This window comes from Python bivittatus, unplaced genomic scaffold (genome assembly GCF_059951505.1).
Source record: "Python bivittatus isolate LINGU-HERP-01145 unplaced genomic scaffold, Pbiv_v1 ctg000980_np1212, whole genome shotgun sequence".
In the NCBI taxonomy this organism is placed as follows: domain Eukaryota; kingdom Metazoa; phylum Chordata; class Lepidosauria; order Squamata; family Pythonidae; genus Python; species Python bivittatus.
The window spans coordinates 48,113,895-48,136,281 of NW_028277125.1; the positions used below are offsets into that span (position 1 = coordinate 48,113,895).

General features: G+C 38.4%; 1 protein-coding gene across 1 annotated transcript in view; it reads left to right on the forward strand.

Moving 5' to 3' along the window:
• Positions 1-691: 691 nt before the first annotated feature.
• The window catches only part of SORCS3 (sortilin related VPS10 domain containing receptor 3), a 525,782-nt gene continuing 504,086 nt past the window's right edge, over positions 692-22,387 (forward strand). Inside the window, exon 1 of the mRNA XM_088132244.1 lies at positions 692-1,522. Within this exon, the coding sequence (XP_087988370.1) occupies positions 692-1,522 (831 nt within the window). The remainder of the gene's footprint in view (positions 1,523-22,387) is intronic.

Sequence of the window (22,387 nt, forward strand, 5' to 3'; positions counted from 1 at the left end):
TGGGAAACCCCCGAGAGAAACGGGGTGGGGCGGGGGGGGGGGAACCTTTCGCTCGGCAGCGGCATTGGCCGCTCGCTTCCCATTCCACCGCCAGGCGAGCGAGCAGAAAATCCCCGGCGGTGGTCCTCCTACCGGCTTCTCTCGTCTGCTGTTGTTGTTTTCCTGCCCACGCGCACCAGTGTAGTTTCCTGCACTCGCCCTGTTAGCATCGAGGCAGCCGCTCGGGCGCGCACACACCGCCGGATTCCGCTGGAAGTGCAGCGTGGTTGGTGAATTGCGGGTGTATTTCAACCGCCGCGTTTGGCTCGGGAGCAGCAGCTCCTCCCCTTGGTGGTGCTATCCTCTTACTTGATCAAATCCTCGAACGTGAACAGTTTCACTGAAAAGCACTTTTTTTAAAAAAAAAAAGAAAAGAAAAGAAAGAAAAGGGAGAGAGAAAAATCCAGCAACAGTGAAAGAACAGAATCCAACTACAGGACTTTTTGTTTTTGTTCTGTTTTTCTTTTAAAAAAACAAAAAACCCAAAACAGAATCCCAGCACCTCAATCTCAGAGGCTGAGGAAAAGGTGGAAGAAGAAACCTTTGGCTGCAAAATAATAATAATCTGCCGGCCGCTACCCGCCCTCTCTCCCTCCCTCCCGCTTAGAAAGGACCCCCCCTCCCGACATACATACCCAACTCTCTGCAAGGCATGGAGAAAGGGGCTGGCTGGTCCTCTGGCTGCTACGTCGCTTGGATCGCCTCGGCATGGCTTTTATTTGGCGCTGGGTCGTTTGCCGGGGCTGAGATAACTTGCAGGTCTTGTTTCCAGTCGTCTTTATCGCCCACATCTTTTCGGGTTAAGCTGCTGCAGCTGCCGTCGCCTCTGGAGGTTCCTCGGGGAGTGAAACTCGGGCCAAGCGGCGGCGAAGACGGGGAAATCCTGCAGGAGAATCCCCATGGAGGATGGGGTGCAGCGGGCGAGGAAGAAAAGGGGGAGGCGGTGGTGGAGGACGGCGAAGCGATGGGAGCGCCCCGAAAGGATCGGGATCCGGCGAGGGCGGAAGGCTCCTCACCCGCGACGCCCCTAGAAGCTGCCGGCGGACCCCCGAAGGAAACCGAGAGGGCGCGTCGGAGCCCCGATGTCGGCGGCTCCGACCAAGTCGGGAATAGGGCGAAGGGCAATGGAAGCTCCTTGGTTTCCGCCCGGGCAGAGATGCAACAGATGCCCGGAGGCGCCGAGGAAGAAGGAGTGTCTGTTGGTGAAACGCCGGGCGGCAGCCCCCGGGCACGGAGGAGCAGCGAGGATTGGCAGCCCTTTGGCCCGGACCGGCGCGGGGCAGAAGGAGGGGGCTGGAACTCCTCCTCGCCAGACGGCCAGAGAGCCCGAAGTCACGGCAGAGGCTCCAAGGAGGACGGGCGGCTGGGCAAACTGCGCGGGGGCGGGGGCGAAGAGTTGAGACTGTCCAGCACGACCTTTGCCCTCAACGGAGACTCGGCCCACAACCAGGCGATGGTGCACTGGTCCGGCTACAACAGCAGCGTAAGTCGAAGAGCCGGCCGGGGAGCGGGAGGGGCGAGGGGTGGGGAGCGGGGTCTTCCCTGCTCATCCGGCAGCGTCCACCAGCGGCTTCTTGGTCCCCCCATGCAAAAGTTTCTGGCGGCGTCCGACCCTGTGCATAGCTAGCGAGAGAAGCGCGCGCGCGCGTCTAAATATTTGGCGAAGGGGCATCGGAGTCATCGGCGCTGCCTTATCAGGACCACGGAGAGGGAGATCAGGAGTCCGTTCGTGGCTCTTTTTATCCGCGGTTGTAAGGATGACTGTGAGCCGCTGGAGGAGAGTTAGATCAAGCGGTGTGTTTCGGCAGTGGGGTTTTTTTTTGTTTGTTTTTGAACTACTATTACCTTCGGAAGAGAATTACGCTCGTTGCTTGACTTACAATGCAGTCACACCGTTGATTTCTCTGTCTTGTTCCCCCCATCTATAATACACCGGGGGAAATGCTTCAGTGGCACTACTGGAAAATGAATAATGAGGACTGGGAGCCAGAGGGAAGGAAGGTGGCCTTCGCTGTAGTTCAGAACCTGGCATTTGATTTATTAAGAAGTGATACACCCCCTTCCTCCCTTCCCTATAAGGAAGGAAGCAAACAGAAAACATCATAGAATGTTACATTCCAAGGAATCCGTGGCAGTTCAACTTTTTCTTTTCTGCAGAAAGAATGCATTCATACATGTATAAATGCATAAACTATAGGGAATGTCACGGATGATTCAAGTCATTATTTATACATGCAGGCATACATACATATATATTGACTAGAATATCCCTGGAATTTCCTGTAGTTTATGCATTTATAATCTTTCTGTGTCTTTTTCCCCTCATAAACTCAGTTTTATCAAAAGGTGGCGCCCTTGAAATCTGATTTGAGTAGCTGGCTGGAGGATGGAGCTATATTTACATGCAATGGATTTGCTGGATCGAGCAATGAAAGGGACATTGTTAAGTTAGGGACACAACTAGGTAGCGACTTCCTTTATAATCCTTGTAGGACAGCCGTAAGAAGAATGTTCAATGTTCTCTTAATCTTATGTAAAAATGTTATGGTCAGTAATGCTATAAAATCCTGGAAGCAGATAAAATTTTATTTAGAGGCTTGAACACAACCTGTTGTAGACAATGTGCTCATTATTTCCTCCTTTATTGTTTTTGCAGCTACTGTAATCAGGTGTAGAACATTTAAAAACACAAAGTAGAATGTCTGGATCTGAAAATTCTATATCCATCTATATATTATTATTTATTCCCCAGTTGTTAATTGGTCATTTATGGTCCCAAGTTTTGTTATCTGTTTTTCTATACGATCGGAAATAAGAACAACAACAATGCTTTTTCTGGTGTTTACTTTATAATCAGAAAATGCTGTATAATATAATCGGAAAATGCTGTTTAATACTTTATAATCAGAAAAGCTTAACACATTTCTTTATCAATGCAGAGTTGGATGCATGTCCCTCTCACAGTGGCTCTGCTGTAGACACCACTGTTACTAAAAATAAAAGCAATATTATGTCCTGAAGGGTGTCATGTCTACATTTGGTAGCATTTTGATATTTAACAACTTTGGGTAATATTGGAAAGCCTGCAATCCCTTTTGTTTTCATGATTTAAAGGTGCGGTGGTTGGTGCTCCACCAAAATAGCTGATCAGTGTCATGGATATTCCATATGAATTTTGATTGCCTATTATAAGACTTCAGAATTCTTCTGACACTTTTGGAAAGGAAACTTCTATTTTCCCACAGATACACTTTAGAACATGACCTTTATGAGAATTGCTAAATACTCTGCTCTGCCTATTAAATACTAAATTGCTCATTATAAAATTAAGTTCTTTTCAATGGTTGTCATTGTAGTTGGATTGTATGATGTAGGAAACCAAAATGAAGCAGATAGTCTAGTACATTGCAGTAGCATTCTGATTTCTTTGATATTGCAAGTGGAAATATCTGATAGCAAAGAAGCTTTAGTTCACAGTTGATATGGGTTATTTTGGTGTTTGTATGAAGGGAAAAACAAGTGAGCACATTAATGAATAAATTATATCCCTCTATGATTTCTATAAGGAGAGGCTGAGAATTTGGGTATTTTTCCCCTTAACTCCCTCCTGGGGGAAAGTATAACATCCCATTTATGATTAATTGGCTATATTTTTTGAAAAGCTAGGCTGTATTTCCCTGTAGAAGTCAAATGCGCAGTTTGACTCAGAAAAGCAATGTTATCAGGAAGAAAGAATCATACTCCCCAATGAAGCCTGGCTTCTTTTCCTTGTCTGCTGCAGCCTGCAGACTTTCCTCTCCCCCATTTGACAAAAGACTTGATTGTAGCCTGAGGAGGTCAGGCAATTGGTCTAAAGGAGCATAGCAAAATTGTGATTTAGTTCAGATTAGATCTCAAAATCATTGTATACGTTATCACAAGTCTTTATTACTGTCTGCAGTTGGGAACCTATTTCCTGAACTCTTTGAAGATGCAAAACATCAGGAAGATGGAATACAGAGATGTGTCTCTTCACACTGCTGGTTATATCATGCTCTCTGGAGCAGCCCAGTTTCCACTACTGAATTTATTGATGTGATACACATCATGGGCAGTAGCACGTGCCCACACCTTCTTTCTGTTTGTAAAGGTTTGACCCATCAGTGCCTGGCTTTTGGCAGTCTCCTATCTGGAACAAAGATACTCTGTATATGTGTGTGTGTATATATAAGAAATGTTAATAAAGAATACGGTCTGCATGGACTTTAGAAAGTAGGCTCAACAAATGCACTGTGAGATTTTAAAAAAGCAGATAAAACACAATGAAAAAAGATTTACTCATTAGATAATTTATTCTGAAAGCAAATTAGAAGACATTTACAGATTAACTTGGAGATGTATGAGAGGACAAGTGATACAGTTTACAAATATATAGATAATTTGTATGTATCAGTAAGGTAGCTCTAGTTAAATCAGTTAATTCATTGGCATCCCACTTTACTTTCCCTGTATATACATTCATATGCACTAGCATGGGGCAATGGAACTGAAATTTGGCTTGCTTGCATTTCTTAGATAACTCATCTATGAAATGTTGGCAGTATGAATGTGCAGTCCACAAGAGTTTCTTGTGTGGAATCCACCCATGCATCCAATCTCAATGAAATGCACCCCTGGACAGAAGAATGTATAGACTGACTCCTCCAGCATTGCGTTGGAGTTTAACCCCCATGATTCCCAGTCAGTCTTTGGCCAAATTGTTAGGAATTGTAGGAGTTAGTTCATCATATTTGGAAAGCTGTGAAAAAGAGTAGGGTGGGTCAGAGTGCAACTTTAAATAAATACATGATCTCTTCTGGAACATTAATAACACTAAGGTATTGCTTTTTTTTTTTTTTGGTACTTAAGCAGGAACATAAATATCAAGGGATTTTCATTTACTGTTTTTGTATCCCTCTCCTTATTTTAAGTTTGCCTTTTGCTTTCCTCTCCTTTTGGAGTAGCCTCCCTTTACTCATCAATTTTCAACTTTGTCCTTAAGAGCTATTCTCATAGTATAGCCTTTTCACCTCATTTTAATTGCATTCTTTTATTCCTAGTCAACTGTATACTCACTGTGCAACCAGTACCTGGTCTCATCTAGCCATGTATTGTACCTATGATGTGTTCCATATCCACATTGGCTTCCTGATTGTATAACTGGTCTAGAAAAATAACATTCACTTTTCATTTACTATCATATGTCCATGGTTACATGTGTTAACTGTGTATATATATTTAAGCAACTCTTGTTAAGGAACTTTAGCTGAATGCTACAGTCCAAATGACTGGAGCATCATTGGGGTGAAGTGACTGGGATTAATCAAACATACATTTTATTGCACAAGTTGAGGAGGTAGGAACTTTTAACTAGTATGGGTTAGTACCACACAAGACTTCCCTTCAGAAGATTTGAGGGTCCCTCAGAAGCATGTTGCTCTTCAGGGTGGCAGAAGGATCCCAGTCCCCCAAACCAAACCAAACCAAACCAAACCTTTATTATCGTCAGAGATGAACATACCTGGCAGGGGAGATACCTTGATCAGTCCCTCAAGGCTGGAGTGTTGTCTTCTGACTCTGATAGGGAAGCTGACTCTCTAGCCAGTTCTAGTGTTCGGATCAAAGAATGCAAGTTCAGTTGGCTTCTGGGCCTAGAAGCACTTGCTTGAGGAAACAAAATCAGGACTCCTTATCAATAAGAACTCTGACTCTCTAATAATCTATAGCTGGGTTTTGTGTGGGTTCTTGTGAGCACAGGCTTTAAAACCTTCAGCTCCCAGCTGATGGTTGCCTATTCTCCTGCTTCCACTACTTGTGTAACTATCCTGTTCCTAGATCATGCTCTTGGGATAGAATAGCTCTCTTCCTCTGGTATCTTACTAGCCTATGATTCTTGAAAATCTCTGTTTTGACATTATTAAAAAACAATGATGTGGGATACAAGTAGTATAAACAAAATCAACATAATGTGATTTGCTTGAAGCAGGAGAAAGAGAATGTTATGGAAGCGGTTCTTAATTTTAAATTAGGAAAGGGAAAAATAAGAGATGCTGTCATGTGAACCCAGAACATTGAGTTGAGTAAATTATGGGAGAATTAATGATAGTGTGTTATGTAACCTGTGGCCCTTAGTTCTTTCTAAGGTTTTGAAATCAGGTCTCTGTCTCTACCTTACTGACTGTAGGAAGAGAGAGAAGGCTGTGGATATGCTCATCCATTTTTTGGCTCAGTCCCTATACTTTGCTTGTTTTGGTCTATCCCATTGTGCAACACCATCAGTTCATATGGCCTTTGACTAGATTAGAGGAAAGAGCAAGGTTTTGTTAGAACTGCATGGCATTTTTTTTTAAGTTGAGAAAGCTGGATAGAATTAAAATCAGAGTATGATAAGAGATTCAGAATGTAAATATTACCCACCTTAGATTAGAGAGGCAGATAAAAGATCCTTTTCAAGGTGATGTTCAGAGTTTATGACTTTCTTGAGTTGTTGAGATGGGAATTAAGTTGGGGTGTGCAAACTTTCTTTGGGCCAAAATGGCTGGAACCAGAAAAATGTTTATTTTGATTTATTATTCAAATATTCAATATTAATATTTAAGTCAATGTTAAATAAAATTATAGTGCATTTAATATGATTTTTCCCATGTATAAAATCATTGTGGCAACTTTTGGAGTAGCTCTGAGACTACTCCCATATAAAGATGGAAGTGGGGAAGGAGAACTTCTAAAGAAAAGGTGAAGTGGAAGAAAGCAAAGCTGGCAATAAGTAAAAGACTTAGCCCAAATTGAACTTTTAAATGGAACATATCTACCTTCTGGCAACGTTCATACTTCCATCTGAAAGATATTTGGTATGTATTTTATTTGCTGGTTGACTTAAAATTTTGGCAACAAAGCATCATGCCCATTTCAAAGTCACTTATGAAAGCAGTGTCAAAACTGGGAATAGTATAAAATATACTGTAAATAAAGCAAGACAATAAAATGTATAAAATCATTAAACATCATGGAAAGTGTGAGCAAAGCAATGGAACTTCAACACTTGGTCAACATGCAAAGTATGTTACAAAGTACAAAGATTCATATCATAACACAGAAAGGAGCAATAACAGAAAATGCTAAATTCTGCCCCACAATAGCCTGGGCAACCAGTAGACAGCTTCTGAGATCTAATGGTCCTATAAAGGAGGAGGCAGTAACCTGATCCTGAGTGGTTTAAGATTTTGTATGTTAATAAAATAGTAATAATAATTTAATAATAATTTATTACATTTATATGCCACCTGATAGAAAATAAGCACTCAGTACGGGTCCCACAGAACCAGCATAATGTGTGTATGGCATGGTGACTCCTCATTCTTTTTAGCGCTAATCTCAAGGAAAACCCTGCATAGAACACATTATTGTAATTCAGTCATTTGTTTATCAAAGTGCTTATCGCCATGACAAATTTTTCTGTCCAAGAAATAGAGGAGGTAAAATTCTCTCTTGCGGTATCTATGAATAAATAAAATAGTTTGCAATATATTATGCATTAAGGCTTTAATACTATGCTCTACCTGTTTATGCTACATACAGTATATTGCATATATTTATTTCTATATGTTAAAATTTTATTTCATAAAGCAACTGTAGGTGGAAAAGAGGAACTGAAGCATAGAAAGCATCCAGCAGAATTGGAACTGAGACCTTTGTGCACTCTGCAAATTTTACATGGGATATTTGCAAAGCTGCAGGTGGGAAGGCAATACTATGTCGTTCCAAATTTGGTAGTAGGGATATTACAGGAAAGTATATTTTTAAAAGGATCCTTAATATTGATCTTTTATAGGTATGACTGCCAAGGTATACGTGAATGGGGAAGGGAGGCTGGAGCTCTCGCAGGCATAGAAGTCGTCCTTGTCATTTTCTTGCAGGAAGAGTTGCTAACTGGTTTAAATTTCCTTGTGGAATGTGGTCAGAATAAAAATATCTTCTGTTCCTTCTCTTCTAAGAATTAAATGCACAGGTCATTGGAAGCAGCTGAGGGCTGTGCAACTATGTATGTGTTCTACAAAGGAAGATATGGCTGCTGCAGAACAAGAGTAGGTCAGCAGTGTAGGGTGAGGGCTATAGGAACTGTACTCTGACCCACTGAAAGGTGCTAGGTAGAGAAATCCTGATATAAAGTGTGTTTAGGACCTTTTCTGTTGCCCTGATCCTATGGAATGTTCTACCAAATGAAGTTTATCAAACCCTATTTTAGGCAGCTGGTCAACTCCTCCCTCCTGCTTAATATTTTCTGTATGACATCATTTTCCCAGAATTCATTTAAATTGTTCTCTGACATAGTATGTTAGCACTGGTTATTGTTTGCAATATCTCTATCCTATCTATCTATCTGTCTATCCATCCATCCATCCATCCATCCATCCATCCATCCATCCATCCATCCACCCACCCATCCATCTATCAATGATCTCTCTCTCTCTCTCTCTCTCTCTCCCTCTCAATATCTATCTATCTATCTATCTATCTATCTATCTATCTATCTATCTATCTATCTATCTATCTATCTATCTATCTTCTATCAAGTTATTTGTTTTTAATGGTATAATGTTTGCTTAGTAGAAAACCTACCAGGTGAGTAGACCAATCACAATATATGATTGTGTGATAAACAAGGTGATAAAGATAAAATATGACAGGACCATGCAACTCGGTTCTTTTGTGAATAAAAATAAATGCTAAAGTGAGACAAAATAAACTACATTATAACTTGGCGTTATGTATGACCCAACCTACCATATAAAGGCTGTCAGTATTTCCCACTATATCTTGGCTTCTTGGTTGAAGTCTACATATACTTAGCTAAAGGAAAGACTCACTGAAAATCAAATAAGACAAATTAGGGCTGCTTACAAAAGATTCTTTCTTTGCTGGGTTCCAGAAAACACAAGAAGTCCTATTTTTATGCATTTTGTAAAGGTTGAGTCCTCATGGCTTTACCTCTCTGTGGTTAAGATTATTTTTCTATTCTTTGTGTTAATTACATACTGTAAGCATTATATATATACAATCATCTACCACAATAAGTAATTAATTATATACATGCATCTGGAGGACTTTGTGAGAAACCCAAACAGTAATTAATTGTTCATTGTCCTTGTTTGTTTGATACTTTTTGCTCAGAGAGCAGACACATATCTTGATTGAACAGAGGAGAATAGAAGGCTTTTATTGAATAGAAAGATGAGGAAACATGCTCCTTTTTTCTTGTTCTTTCCTGGTATTAATTATTAGTAATGCTGTTGGCTGTGTTCAGATGAGTTGCTAAGCTGCTAATGTACAAATTGTCAATCAGATGCTGTTATTTACCGCTCGCCTCAGCAAATTGCAGGTTGGGCGTCTTATGGGGCTATAATGTATGACAGGTGTTTTTTTAATTAAGGCCCCTAACAATGCAGGATGTGGCAGGGGAAAATATTTATAATTATTTTTAATACATAGATCTGCTGAGAGAAGCTCTTTTAGCCAGAATGGGATGGGGAGAAATTTATGTTTCAATCACCCGTGTTTGGTGGGAAGGGGGAATTGTACTGCAGATAAACAGTTTTATGCATCTGTATGTGGAAGTAAGCCCCACTGAGTTCCATGGAGCTTACAACTAGGAAAGTAAGTGAAGAATTGGAGGCCTAGGGTCCTTGTTGAAGGACTTTCTTCTGTGATGCTAATTAGAAACATATTCATCAGGATTAATAGCTTGGCAGCTGGAACTAGATATATGGTTTATGTAAGTACCATTGTATAGAACACTGGATCCTGTGTTATCATTGCATGGACTGTGTTCACATGGCATGCTAGGCTACTTAATTGACAATGGTTTGTTTATTAAGCCAAAGTGGCCAGATTTGCACCGTACAACATGCTAATGCATAAACCATACAGGCTGGATTTATCCAAAATACTACACTATAATGTGGTTTGTTTGATTTTGATTAAACAGAATGTATGAATCTGGCTGCTCTATGATTATTTTCATTCCTGGTTAACAGGCTGGAAGTTCTGATAGTTGCAGCTGCAATACACCTGGAAGGCAGCAGATATGGGAAGACTTGTCTACAGGATTAATCTTGTCCTAGGTTTCATATATTTTGTGTGCATATATTACACAACCTAGTACTTTAAATGGAAAGCCTTTTTCTGGAATTGGTAGAGAGTCCCAATGACTGTTCCCTTTGCTAGTCCCACTGTTACAAGAGGGATTGGGGTCCAACTAATTCTGCAGCCAGTTAGGGCTTCTGCCTAGTATTGCGTAGACTTCAGGTAGGGAAGATAATCAACATACAACAATCTGAAATTCTCCTCTCCTTTGAAAAAAATTTCCAATAATAAATTCTATTTTATCAAATTGAATGAGAGCTGATAGGAAAAAAAAAATAAGGGAGTTTCTCTGTTTAGTTCCACGGGGACTGTAATTCTTCTTGCATAATGGGAGATTGGTCATGGAAGCACTTTGTACAAAGAGCTAGTGAAAAGTAAGACATTCTCACCAGTTTACTTGTATATTTCCTCTGACATATCCAACTCTCATTCTGTATAAAAAAGTGAGCAGAAACATGCTCTTACATACAGCCATTTTTGCTTATTTTGAGAAATTTCATTCCTCACTCCAGGCCACATACTATCCACTATGTATCTTAAAATCTCTCCATTTTTCTCTTTAGTAAACATTCTGTGTATGTGCGCACATTCATCTACTTGCTCTAGCGTTTTGGCATTTATGTATAACATTCTCTTTTCACTCCATTTTCTCTGTCAGGGATTACTACCTTGGTCTTTGATAGATTAATTTTATCCATACTCCTTGTTGCATTGTGTTGTCTAATATTTGATGCAAGCCATTTCAGTTTTCAACAACCTACCTGGCATCATCTGCATACAAAAGTGCATATATTTAATGGCTGCAATCAAGCATCATCAAAAGAATTACTTATACATGTATCTACTCATTATTTGACAACCAAGGCATCACAAATCCTTGTTTTACCCCCAGCTCAATATTTTAACTATTCACTAAGCATTGCACTTTTTCTCACACATGCTTTACTTCCATCATATAGCACTCTTCTTTTCGGCAACCACATTCACACAAAACCTTCCATATTTACTTTATCATGGGCTTTCTCTGAATCAACACATTTTCTTTCTCACATTCATATATTTCTTAATGACTTGCTCAAGGGCAAAAATCTGAGCTATATAATATAAATTGATAGTTCACTTCCCAGATTGTGATCATTATCACCTCTTGTCTCCTTTCTTTTGTTACATATAACAAAATATGTACATACATGATTTTTATTAAATCATTTTTTTTGCAAAGTTAAGAGATAAACACAAAAAAATAGAGGAGAAAAGTAAGAGAGAAAGATGAAGAAAAATGGTGTTGAAAATAATAGCAAAAAAAGAAAAAGGAAAAAAAAAACTTAAAGAAGCGACTTCCAATCTTCTTTACAGCAGTTATAGACATACTTAATATGAATATGAAATAGAATTCTTACAGAAGAGAATATGGGTTGATCTGTGAAGTCCTTGGGGTTCTCTGGACTTGGTTGTTTTCTTGCAAACGTTTCGTTACTTATCCGGGTAACAAAACGTTTGCAAGAAAACAACCAAGCTCAGAGAGCCCCAAAGACTCCACAAATAGAATTCTGCCCAGCACATTTTAAAAAATTCTCTCTTGTAGTTTTTGTATTTGCATTCCCTTGTGATTCTTTGTATCAGGAAACAAAGGCAGCACACTCTTTCAGTCATCAGGCACACATGGGCATATACTTCATAAGCAAACCACACCAATATGACTTAGTTATACCATCTACACTTGCAGTCTTACTATTTTTTAACTTTTTCACAGGATTTACAACTTTCTTTTTATCACTTTTGACAGTAGCATTTAAATCATTCATTTGGATTCCATTCTTTGATTTACTGTCTCTAAAATACCCCTTGCAGCAGTTAATCACTTCATCTTCCATTCAAAATCTTTTTATCACTTTTATTCATTCTGCTGGAGGCTACTCGTTTAGCTTTCTTCACCTACTTCCCAAACAACTTTTATTTCCATCAAAATCACTCTGCATTTTACTGCCTCTTTTAAATTTAACTGTTCCTTGCTTCCTTTGCCTACATTCTTTGCAACACTTTTTTCTCACTGTATGTATTATACAATATCTTTCTCTCATCCTATTTTTTTTGCATAATATGCATTCTATTACACACATTTCCCCCTCATCCACAACCCTTCTCATTTCATCATTCCACTAAGCAGCCTTTTTGTACTTTGTACTCTGTTCCAGCCTGCTTCCATATTCTTTTTTTAAACTTATGTCTGCTTTCTTTTCATTCTGTTGGGAGATTAATTTGTCTTCTAACAGTTTTTCATGCAGGACTATAATTAATTTATCTTCTAACAGTTCTTCCTGCAGACCTTTTGTTTTCACTCTAATTTATTTCTCTTCTTTATTTTTTTAATGTTTGTTTTCCGCCCAAGATCTACTTTTGAGGCTGCCCAGAAATAGCCTACCATATTCAGTACCTCTCATCAGCTTGTATCCTTCACTAATTATCTTAGTCTTTCATCATGAACAATAAAATCAATAATGCTTTTAGATTTATATGAATTCCTTTCCCATGTGTATGTATGAATATACTTATGCTTAAACCATGTGTTCAAAACAAACATCCTTTTCTAAGTAGATACAAGCACCATTGTTGTGTATTCTTGGATCCATGAATGGCCAATTTATCTATTTATTATTTGCAGGGCTTGTAAGCTGCCCCAGTCAGTCAACCCTGAGAGACAGACAGAGCCAAAATAGGCAAGGACTCACCTGAATCAGTAGAATTACTCTGCTTTTCTTCTTTCCATCTCCTTTGCATGCAATGGTTGCCAGCTAGATGACAAGGAAGTGCGTATAGGTAACTGACATACTGGCTTGTACAATATCTTATGTGGTCAAAAATGTTAAGCTAGTCCATTTAAAAACAATGGGAATAAAGATATTTTGTTTGGATCAGCTAAGATTTATAACAGAATGATACATGGGTTTTCTTAGGTTGGATGTTAAACACAGGAAATAAACATGGTAAAGTGTGGATCCAATATTTAAAATGTAGAAGGGAATGGTGCTTCCAATTTTAATCTGAAGACTGGGATTTTTATTGGATAGCTCTGTATGCTTACCTAGCAAGTTTCTTTAGTCTGTTCTTCAAATGTGAATAGTAAATAATATAGTTTAGCTTGATAACGGTATAATTTACTGACAAAAATGCATTGATGTTTGCACCGTACAAGTGTTCTACCTATATATGGACTTGGGTAATCTACCAGTCAGGGAAATCCATAACTTCCATATTGTATTTTTAGCTGGGGATTTAATTTTATATTCACAGTTCTTTAGAAAAATCAAAGTATTTGCTTCTGTACCAATGACATTGGAGGACAGGCTAAGCATTTATAATACTCAGTTGTGCCAAATGCTATGCATCTTTATAGTTACCTTCTGCAAATACATCAAGAGAAGGAACAAATCTATAACTCTAATGCCACATCTTTTAAGAGCAGTTGTTAAATTTCAACAGGGAGAACTTGTTTCCACTCAAAATGTTTTTATCCTCTGAAAACAAATGATAATTGCACTTATCAACTTCATAGGAAGCACCCATATCCTAAAAGAAACATCTGTTGTCTTAAAATAAACCAACTCTTAATTAGCTCTGCTGTTAACCTCTGCCACCATCTCTTTGGTATTTGTTGCTTTTGGCAAAAAGGACTGGAAAATAAGAAATCCCCACTATTGCTGGGAAAGGATTTAGGAAGCAAGGAGGCTAACACTAGAGGGAGTACGGACATTTAATAAAATATAAAAATTTCAGTGGGAAATGAAATTGAGAGCTTTAAAATACATTATGAAATATAGATATTGCTGAAATATTAATATTGGAAATTCTCTTGCAGGCAGTTCACTGAATTGTCTGACTTCATGGCTTTCTTCCTGTGGGGAGAGGGGGTTACATAATAGTCTGAGCTTAAAATCAAGAGGTCTCATAACTTGGACCTGTTCCAAGAATCATAAATCATTAAAAAAAGGAGATTCTTTAGGCTATTATCTCTGCTTTTTTCCTAAAATCTCAGTTGCTTATTGGTTTATTACCAGAAATTATTTGTATGATCATAGCATGGAACTTGGCTGAGATGGAACACGTTCTTCTGGCTTGTTTTAAAATGAGATTCTTTTCTTCATAATAAACGCTTCAGCAACTGTTAATGGACACTATTGGACTGCAAAGAAGTCTTATTCATTTTCATTGTACTGGAGATAAATGCACTCTTAGCTACTGTTGGTAGATGATTGTTGAGAAAATTCAGACTGTGGATTTGCAGCATTTATCCCCATTAGAAACCAGATTGTTTCATCCATGAGAAACCAAAGCCCCAGAAGATTGTTGATCTGGTTCAAATATTGTGCTAAGGCACAATGCAAATGCTTGGTTTTGGCTTAGCATATTGTGTGAACTATCGTGATGCGATGTATTCACCATACCTTAGTAAAACAAATCAAGGCTTAGTGATGAAGTATGTATGCTGGTCCTTCCAATCATCTCAGTAATGGAAAGCAATTGCAGGAGCAAAGCCCCAAACATCCATAGAGTACCTAGTACTTTCTCCATACTATAGGGAATTAAATCATTTTTAAGAGTCAAAAAATGTGTAGAATTACATTGGGTAAGAAAAAGCATTGTCAAATAAAACTCTGAGTTTTAACGTCCTTTGATGTGGACACACTTATCCTCTTTTCAACCAATGGAACATGGAAGCTGACCTGGTCCAATTGTATTTTGATGTTGTAATGAACTACAGTACACTGATAATCTTGATTATAAAATCTAAGGATAACTTTGATGGCCTGCTTTTGTGTAAAGTGAATCAAATTTCAGACTCTGTGAACCTCTGTTTTAGCTGACCAGACTGACCTGTCAGTGTCCAAATTCCCAAACCCAAACAATGGGCTTCATCCCATCCTCCAAAGAACAATTGGAAAATAAAAATGCAGTGTCTTAATGCAATAATTGTGAAACTTCTTTCTTTTTTTAATATATATTTTTATTAAAGTTTATATATACAAAAACTAATACAAAACTAAAAGACCTACAAACAAAAAGAAAAAGAAAGAGAAAAGAGAAAGAAAGAAAGAAATATAAAAGATGACTTTCCCCTCCCTCCAAACAAGTATATGCATTAACAGTAATTTAACATCTTCTCTAATATTACTAAAAAAAGCCCTCTTCATCTCCTTTCTCATCCCTAAACAGTAACCGAATTATGAAAAATATTCAACAATCTAATCAGCAAAAGCATTAAGAGTGCCAGTAATAATACACTATATATTTTAAGCTTAAACAAATAAGTCTATTTTGCATTTTAACTTCTATTTTTTTTCTGAAAAATAAAACCTAAAAGATTTCTCACCTTAAGCATACAAAAGACCAATAATAATCACATATGTATTTTAAACTAAACCACTAATAAATCACTTTTACAGGTATAAATCATCATCTTACAGTCCTGGTCAGAAAAAGAAAATTCAATATTAACAATTCAAGATCAAAACATAATTTAACTCATCTGATAAACCCACTTTAAATTCCTTTCTCTTCTTTTTGAAGGGCTCAGTCTTCAGTCTCTTCTCCAAATAAAACCCCAAATAGCAATCTCTTATCATTCTCTCTCTATCTATTTTAAGAAAAGGTTTCAGAGATTTGATGTTTCCCATTTGTGGGTCCAAAATAGGATAATTCTCAAAGTCACTCAACTTTGAGAATTATCTCAAAGTCACTCATAGTCAAGCAACTATGAGTCCACCGTCAGATCCACAGCATCTTTTTCCATATCTTCCATGTCTGTCTTATAAACTGGCATTTCTTTAAAGTCCATTTTAGAATCCTTATTCAAGTCATGCTCACCTGTTATTTTATCCAGTAAAGTCTTTTCTTCTACAACCTCTCTTAGTCCCAATTTTAAAAAATAGTTTCTGGGCACACTGATTCCAAACAGCTAAAAATTCTTTTTTGAAAGAAGGATGCTCCTCCAATGTATTAAAAGAGATATATTTCCTTTAATTGGTCTCCGTTCCCTTGAAACGCCTTTCTTTTGATCAAGCATATTGTCCTGTCAACCTATGGTACAAACATGTTCCTAGGGTACATAGAAACTCGAGGGCTGCAAATTAATTCAGTGTTTGATGGGGATATGCAATAGTCCCATAAACTAAATTAGGCTGATTGCATAATTACAATTCAGTGGCTACTGAGGACTCACTGTGTTAGGTTTGCCAAATCTGCCTGTTTGCCAAACCTGCAGTTCTTTGGTAAGTGAGTTAAGCTTTCTTCTGCCTTGGCTTGAAGTTGTTTAAAGGGACTTGGCAATCTTTTACTTGGAAAAGGCTACTTCCCTACAGTTCTTGCTTGCAGCTTGCACATGAAGCACCTGCGGTAACTGTCCATTTGCAGGGAAGGAATCGGGAGCTTCTTGCTCAGTGCTTAGAAACTGGACTGATCCAAGAGCACAAATCTGCTCTCGCTTCAGTTGTCTTTTAGTATGTTTGGATGAAGGTAGAATTCTACCTTCTGCCCTGCCATAAACATCCACTGCGACAGGATCATGCTGTGTATGAGATAATTCTTTAAAATATACATTTATACTGGTGATGGTATTGTGCATCCCTAAGGCTGCATGTTGCCCTTCACCCAATTTTGTATGCTTAATTTCAAGTAATTTTAAAAGCTCTGCAAAGTAATGGTATGGATGTCTCTCAAAAATGATCTTTTCCTTTCTGGCAGCCAGATGGAAACTAGTGGGGAGGGGCATGGGGAGGAAAGGATGTATCCACAACAGAGAAAATAGGATACTAGAAAGTGAAATGGATCAGGACATTTGTCTTGGACACCCTACACTGATGGGTGATCCCTAATAGATTATTATCCTTGCTGACAAATGTCACTTAACTGGAAAAAAAAATCCTTGCCACTGAGATAAAAATAAAAGAGAATAGAGGAAGAATGTTGCTCTAACGTGTCTCACCGGACTTATTTCTGAACTTATTTCTCTGGGAATATGAGAACTAAAAATTTGCTTTATTATTTGTGTAAGAAATGAGGGTGAAATGCTCATTTTTCTGATAAGAATCATGGGACGTCTCATAAAAATACACCAGCAGATGTTTGTTTCAGGTAGTTGTACAATGGGAATATAGGGCAGTTTAGGTAATTAAAATGAAATCAAACTCTTCAGAAGGTAGCACACAAGACCCAGTTTGTAGGGCTTATTCCACAACAAACTTTCTCCAGATGTGCCATGTTGATTGTGCTGCTTAAAAAGTGTGGTTCTTTTTTTAATCAGATGATAACGTTGGCTGCCTTGTCACATAATTTATCCAGGTGTCGCGAGGGTCCCTTTGTTCTGGAATCCAGATTTATAGCCAGCCATTCTAATTAGTTTAAGATTTCCCTCTTCACTTCTGCTTCTCTTGTATGATTGCAAACTGTCTAACCGGCATTTCCAGGTGACATTTCTCTGTTCTTTTCTGCAAGCTGGGGCTTCATTCTCCCTTTCTGAAGATCGGGGGACTGCAGGTTAAATTTCTTAATTAAATGTTACATTGTTTGGAGGTGGGGAAGGAGAATAAAAGACCAAATCAAAGTGTAAATATAGTGTCTGTAAAAGGTACCAGTAAATCCTTTTTGTCTGGATCATAGCTTCATTCCACTAGCTAAATGTTGCCTTTTAGGATTTTTCACAATCCAGTTGGGAACATAAAAGTCCGAGCAAATGCTTTAAAATTATCCTGGCAAAGTGTGACACTGATATGCCTTACATGTTTGGAGAGAATAGTTATGGTGAAGGAATATACTCTCCTTTTCTCCAATCCCTTCATTGATACCTAATATGAAGGAGGTGTTCCAAATCAAACAGGTTCTCCCATCCTCCCAAGATAATGTTCATATGATTATTCTAAGTATTTTCCTAAAAAATCTGGCTCCCTAACCATTATTGCCTTGGAAGAGAAAAGTATGTACATATTTGTTTAACAATGATATATTTCCCTCTGGTTCTACCAACTAGGTTTCACTCATCCCACCATCAATAAGGTCCTCATAGTTATAAGCTACTCAAAACTAAGGTTCATTTTTTGTGTTTGGCCATGAATGAAGAATTTCTCAGTTTTCTATCTTTGAACCAGGGATTTTGATGTTAATACCTGGGATTATCCCAAATTTATCCTCAAGGGGTGGGGGAAGAAGTCTGCATTTAGAGATTTTAGGAGGAATGTAATTACTAATTTGACATGCAAGCCTGGCTACTCCAACTGAGAAGATTATAGACAGCAGGTTATCTGAGACTTCAGGAGCACTTTGGCTAGAAAAATACTGCATTGGGATAGGAACATTGACTTCTTTGGGCAGTAGGTCATGAATAGTATATGCCTCAGTTTTCAGTGTAATGATTGTCTGACAACTCATGCAAACACTGTTAGTCATGAATTACTGCAGGAAAAAAAATCTTCATAAATTGTGATTATTTTCAGGGTCTTGGTCAAGTTTCCTTGGTCAGGTCACAGAGAACAGCTTTTATAGACTGGAAACTATGGAGACCAGAACTGGTGAACAGATAGCCCATAATTGTTGCAATGTTGTTAGATCAAAGTATGATTCCATCCTTAGACAGAATGTTCCATTAGCGAAATCACTCTGTTTCTTCTTGATTACACTTCCCTTGTTTATTGACTTAGTAGTGCAAGATGATATTTCATGCATCTGATGAAGTAATGTGTGATCTAGAATAGCTACAGATGTGTACAAGATGAAAAATGTATTTTGTTTCTTGCATGGAATCAACATATTGTGGCTTGGGGTGGGTTGTAGTCTGAGTGAACCAAGCCAAATCCTGCAGCCTCTTGACAATTCCAAGTTTTGCCTGAGATGTCTTCTAGGCAGGTCTTGCAGGGTAATAATCCCAGTGCCTTCCTTCCCTGCCATTTCTGTGAACCCAACCAACCCATGTCCACCACTGCTTTCTCATCATCCGTTTGCTTTCTTTCCCTGTCAGCTCCCTGCTTAAATTCATGCAAGTCCTAACAAAATCAGTCCATGCTTGTCTGCCCCTTCCTCTCATTGTCTCAGCACCTTCCTTGCCATTAGCATCTGTAGTGAAGGGTGAAAAACATTTCCAGAGGTTCACATGTGAGACTGTTAATCAATCAATTTGGACAGGAGGCAGAATTCAGCAAAGCCCAGGAAATTCAAACTCAAAGCAGCCAATGAGCAGCAGGAAGCCTTTTCCTTTGTATCAGGTGAGCTTTTAAAAGGGTAGGGGGCCAACTATATTTGGGCTTTTTCTTTAACTTCCATCATGGGAGGAGGGAAGCTTTCTTGGCTGGCTTTGGCTAGGTAAGGATCAATCAGTGCAATCCTGGATTAGAATTGGTGAATGAGAAGAAAGGAAAATGTGGAGCTTAATGATGATGATTCAGTGCTGCTCTTTGTGTATCCTTGTTACAATTTTGTTCTACTTGCATGTCTGTCTGTCTGTGGGATCCTTGCTGTAGTTAGGAATCCTGACTTCCTTTTTCCTTCCCCCATTGTCCTTTTCATGCTAAACTGGTGGCTTAACAATTAATATACATAATAAGCAACTATATCTTCTCATTATACTGGTATATCATTCTGCCAGGAAAGTAGTTTAACAACCCTTGTAATTCTAATGCTATAAAAAAAGAAAGAATGAAAGCAGGAGGATTTTCTCTTTTTTATATTTATAATTCTTAAGAATTTTACATAAAGTTAAAGACAAATCTAAAGAAAAAGAGAGAAAAAGAAGTACAAGAAAAGAAAGTTATGAAATATAATTACTTCTGACCTTCTCTTCAATAGATAATTACAATTTTATAATCCCTCCTCCCTCTTAGATATTATACAAGTCTCTGGAGCCCCTCACTTAATCCATATCTTTTTTAAATCTTTGAACCCATAAATCATGATATTTTTTCTTCTTTTAGCAAAAAGTCCATGTAAGCAGGAGGATTGTCTGTTTTCTTCCTACAGAGTAAAGCACAGTGAGAAAATATGTCCCTGAGTCATGGTGGCAGCCTACAGACTGATCCCCTCCCCTTCCAATTGTGGGAGTTTTTAACAATAAGGATTATGGGGAAGGATCTAGAGACCCCACATGAGGGAGCCAGAGGGACCAGTCTACTCCTCTGTGGCCCATTACAGCCTCCTTTTGCTGCTGCCAGTCTATGCATGGGACCCAAACAAAAAGCTTATGTCACAACATGCTGGGCTAAAACACAGTTGACTATTTTGTGATTCGGTGTCTGGTGTGAACCTGGGCAAACTGGTTTACTCAATAAACCATGCTGCAGTTAATCATGGGGTTAGTGTATTCATGAACACAGCTTCATTTTTGGTTCTGTAGAACAGTGGGGACAATCTCATTTTAATGCACCTGTAGTTGTGCTGCTAAATTGCAGTGGCAATGTCCAAGAAACAGTCAGAATTTTGGGTGGGAAATAATCAACAGGTATTTAACTTAGACTTATGCTTAAAACATTTAAATACTGTATTCCTTTCTGAGTACTGGAAAACTGTCCACCTTACAAGTTGCAGCCTAGCCTTTTTTTGGGGGGGGGGGACTTTTCCATCTTTCTTGTTGCAGCTGTTGGCTGCCTGCAAAGTTGTTGTTTTTTTTAAAGTATAAGCATAACCTCTGAATGAAAGTAAGTTATCTGCCCCATTGTAGAGGGACTTAGCAGATTTTTAAAAAATTAAATCAGGCTTTAGTACATTTTTAAAATACTTTTCCCAACTTCCCTGTATCCTGTATTATTTCCCTCTACTATGTCTTGGTGTGTAAATCTCCAGTGGATTTAATTCCAAGGCATGGCCCATTTTACATATGGAGAAATTTGCCTTCAAAAATAGCAGCCATAAGGAGGGTAGAATCTGATTTGGATTTTTTAGTTATTCTGCACCTTCTTCCAGCATGAGAGCCTCCACAGAATCATTTTCCTTGAATATGTAATTACCCTGATTCTCAGGAGGATCCTAAAATGATATCTTTTACCACATGAGATAAGCTGGTCAGGTCCAGATTTTGCTCCTGATGAGTGATTCTGATTCTTTTTGTTCCTCTCTGATAGCATCTTGCCACAGTGCTTTAGCACCTTTAGTACCTACTACCAAAAGGCACATGAGGAGATAGGAGAAAAGTTAGCTCTGTGTTGTCAACAGTGCTGCCTGCTGGAATCTAGCTGAATTTGAGACATGCTTGAAAGATCTGGGGAGGGGTCCTCAGGATCAGCAATTGTTAGGAGGATTGCACTTTCCTTATTTAGGTCAATAGAGTTGAACAGGTCATCTCCACCTGCCAGAACTCATAAATTCTCATCAGAAGTACTAGCACTTTCAAGTATTGCTGAAGTCATCCATCCTGTCACAGATTGAAGGTAGGAGAGAAATGGCTTGGGGAAAACAGTTACGCTATAGTTAAAGGAATAATGTCAAACTGATGGAAGCTTAGAAGCCTGAATTTGGGATACATAAATTTTTCATTGATATACTGTCCTTTGTATTCAGATTCAGTTTTGATGTGTAAACAAAGTCTAGACCAGGAATAGCTTGACATGAATCCTAGCTATTGTGGTCAAGGATGAGAGATAATAGGGTTGCAATCTAAGAACATTTGAAGGTCTACAAGGTGAGAATTTTGGAATTGCAATTCCAACACATCCTAGGGAAGAGTGCTCTAGTGTAATTGGTAAAAGCATCACTCATGGCCCCTCTGATTGATATAAACTTCACAAGATGTAATCAATGCAAATTGGATTCTTTATTGCCTTATAAATACTGAGCCCCTAAGAAAGCAAAATGCTATATTGGATTTAGGAATATTGCTATTTAAATCCTGTGTGTTTCTGGAGTTATAATATTTCATTCTTGCATGTACATCATTTGAACTATTATGGAAGCAAGTCATCCATTGATATTGTGTTTGATGAATGAAAAATACAGATGGATGAACTGTTTTTGTTAATATTTTATTAATTTTAAGAGGTCAGAGAACCATTCACTTATATATGGTAACCTTTTTCTCTCATCAATATATTGTGATGAAGAATGTAAAGTGTAAGGCCAAATATGAAGTGATTGATTTGACCAAGTCAATGTCTAGTACAGAATAGAAAGCATATCCTAAATAAATTTCACAACATTTGAATTGTGGAGAATCCAT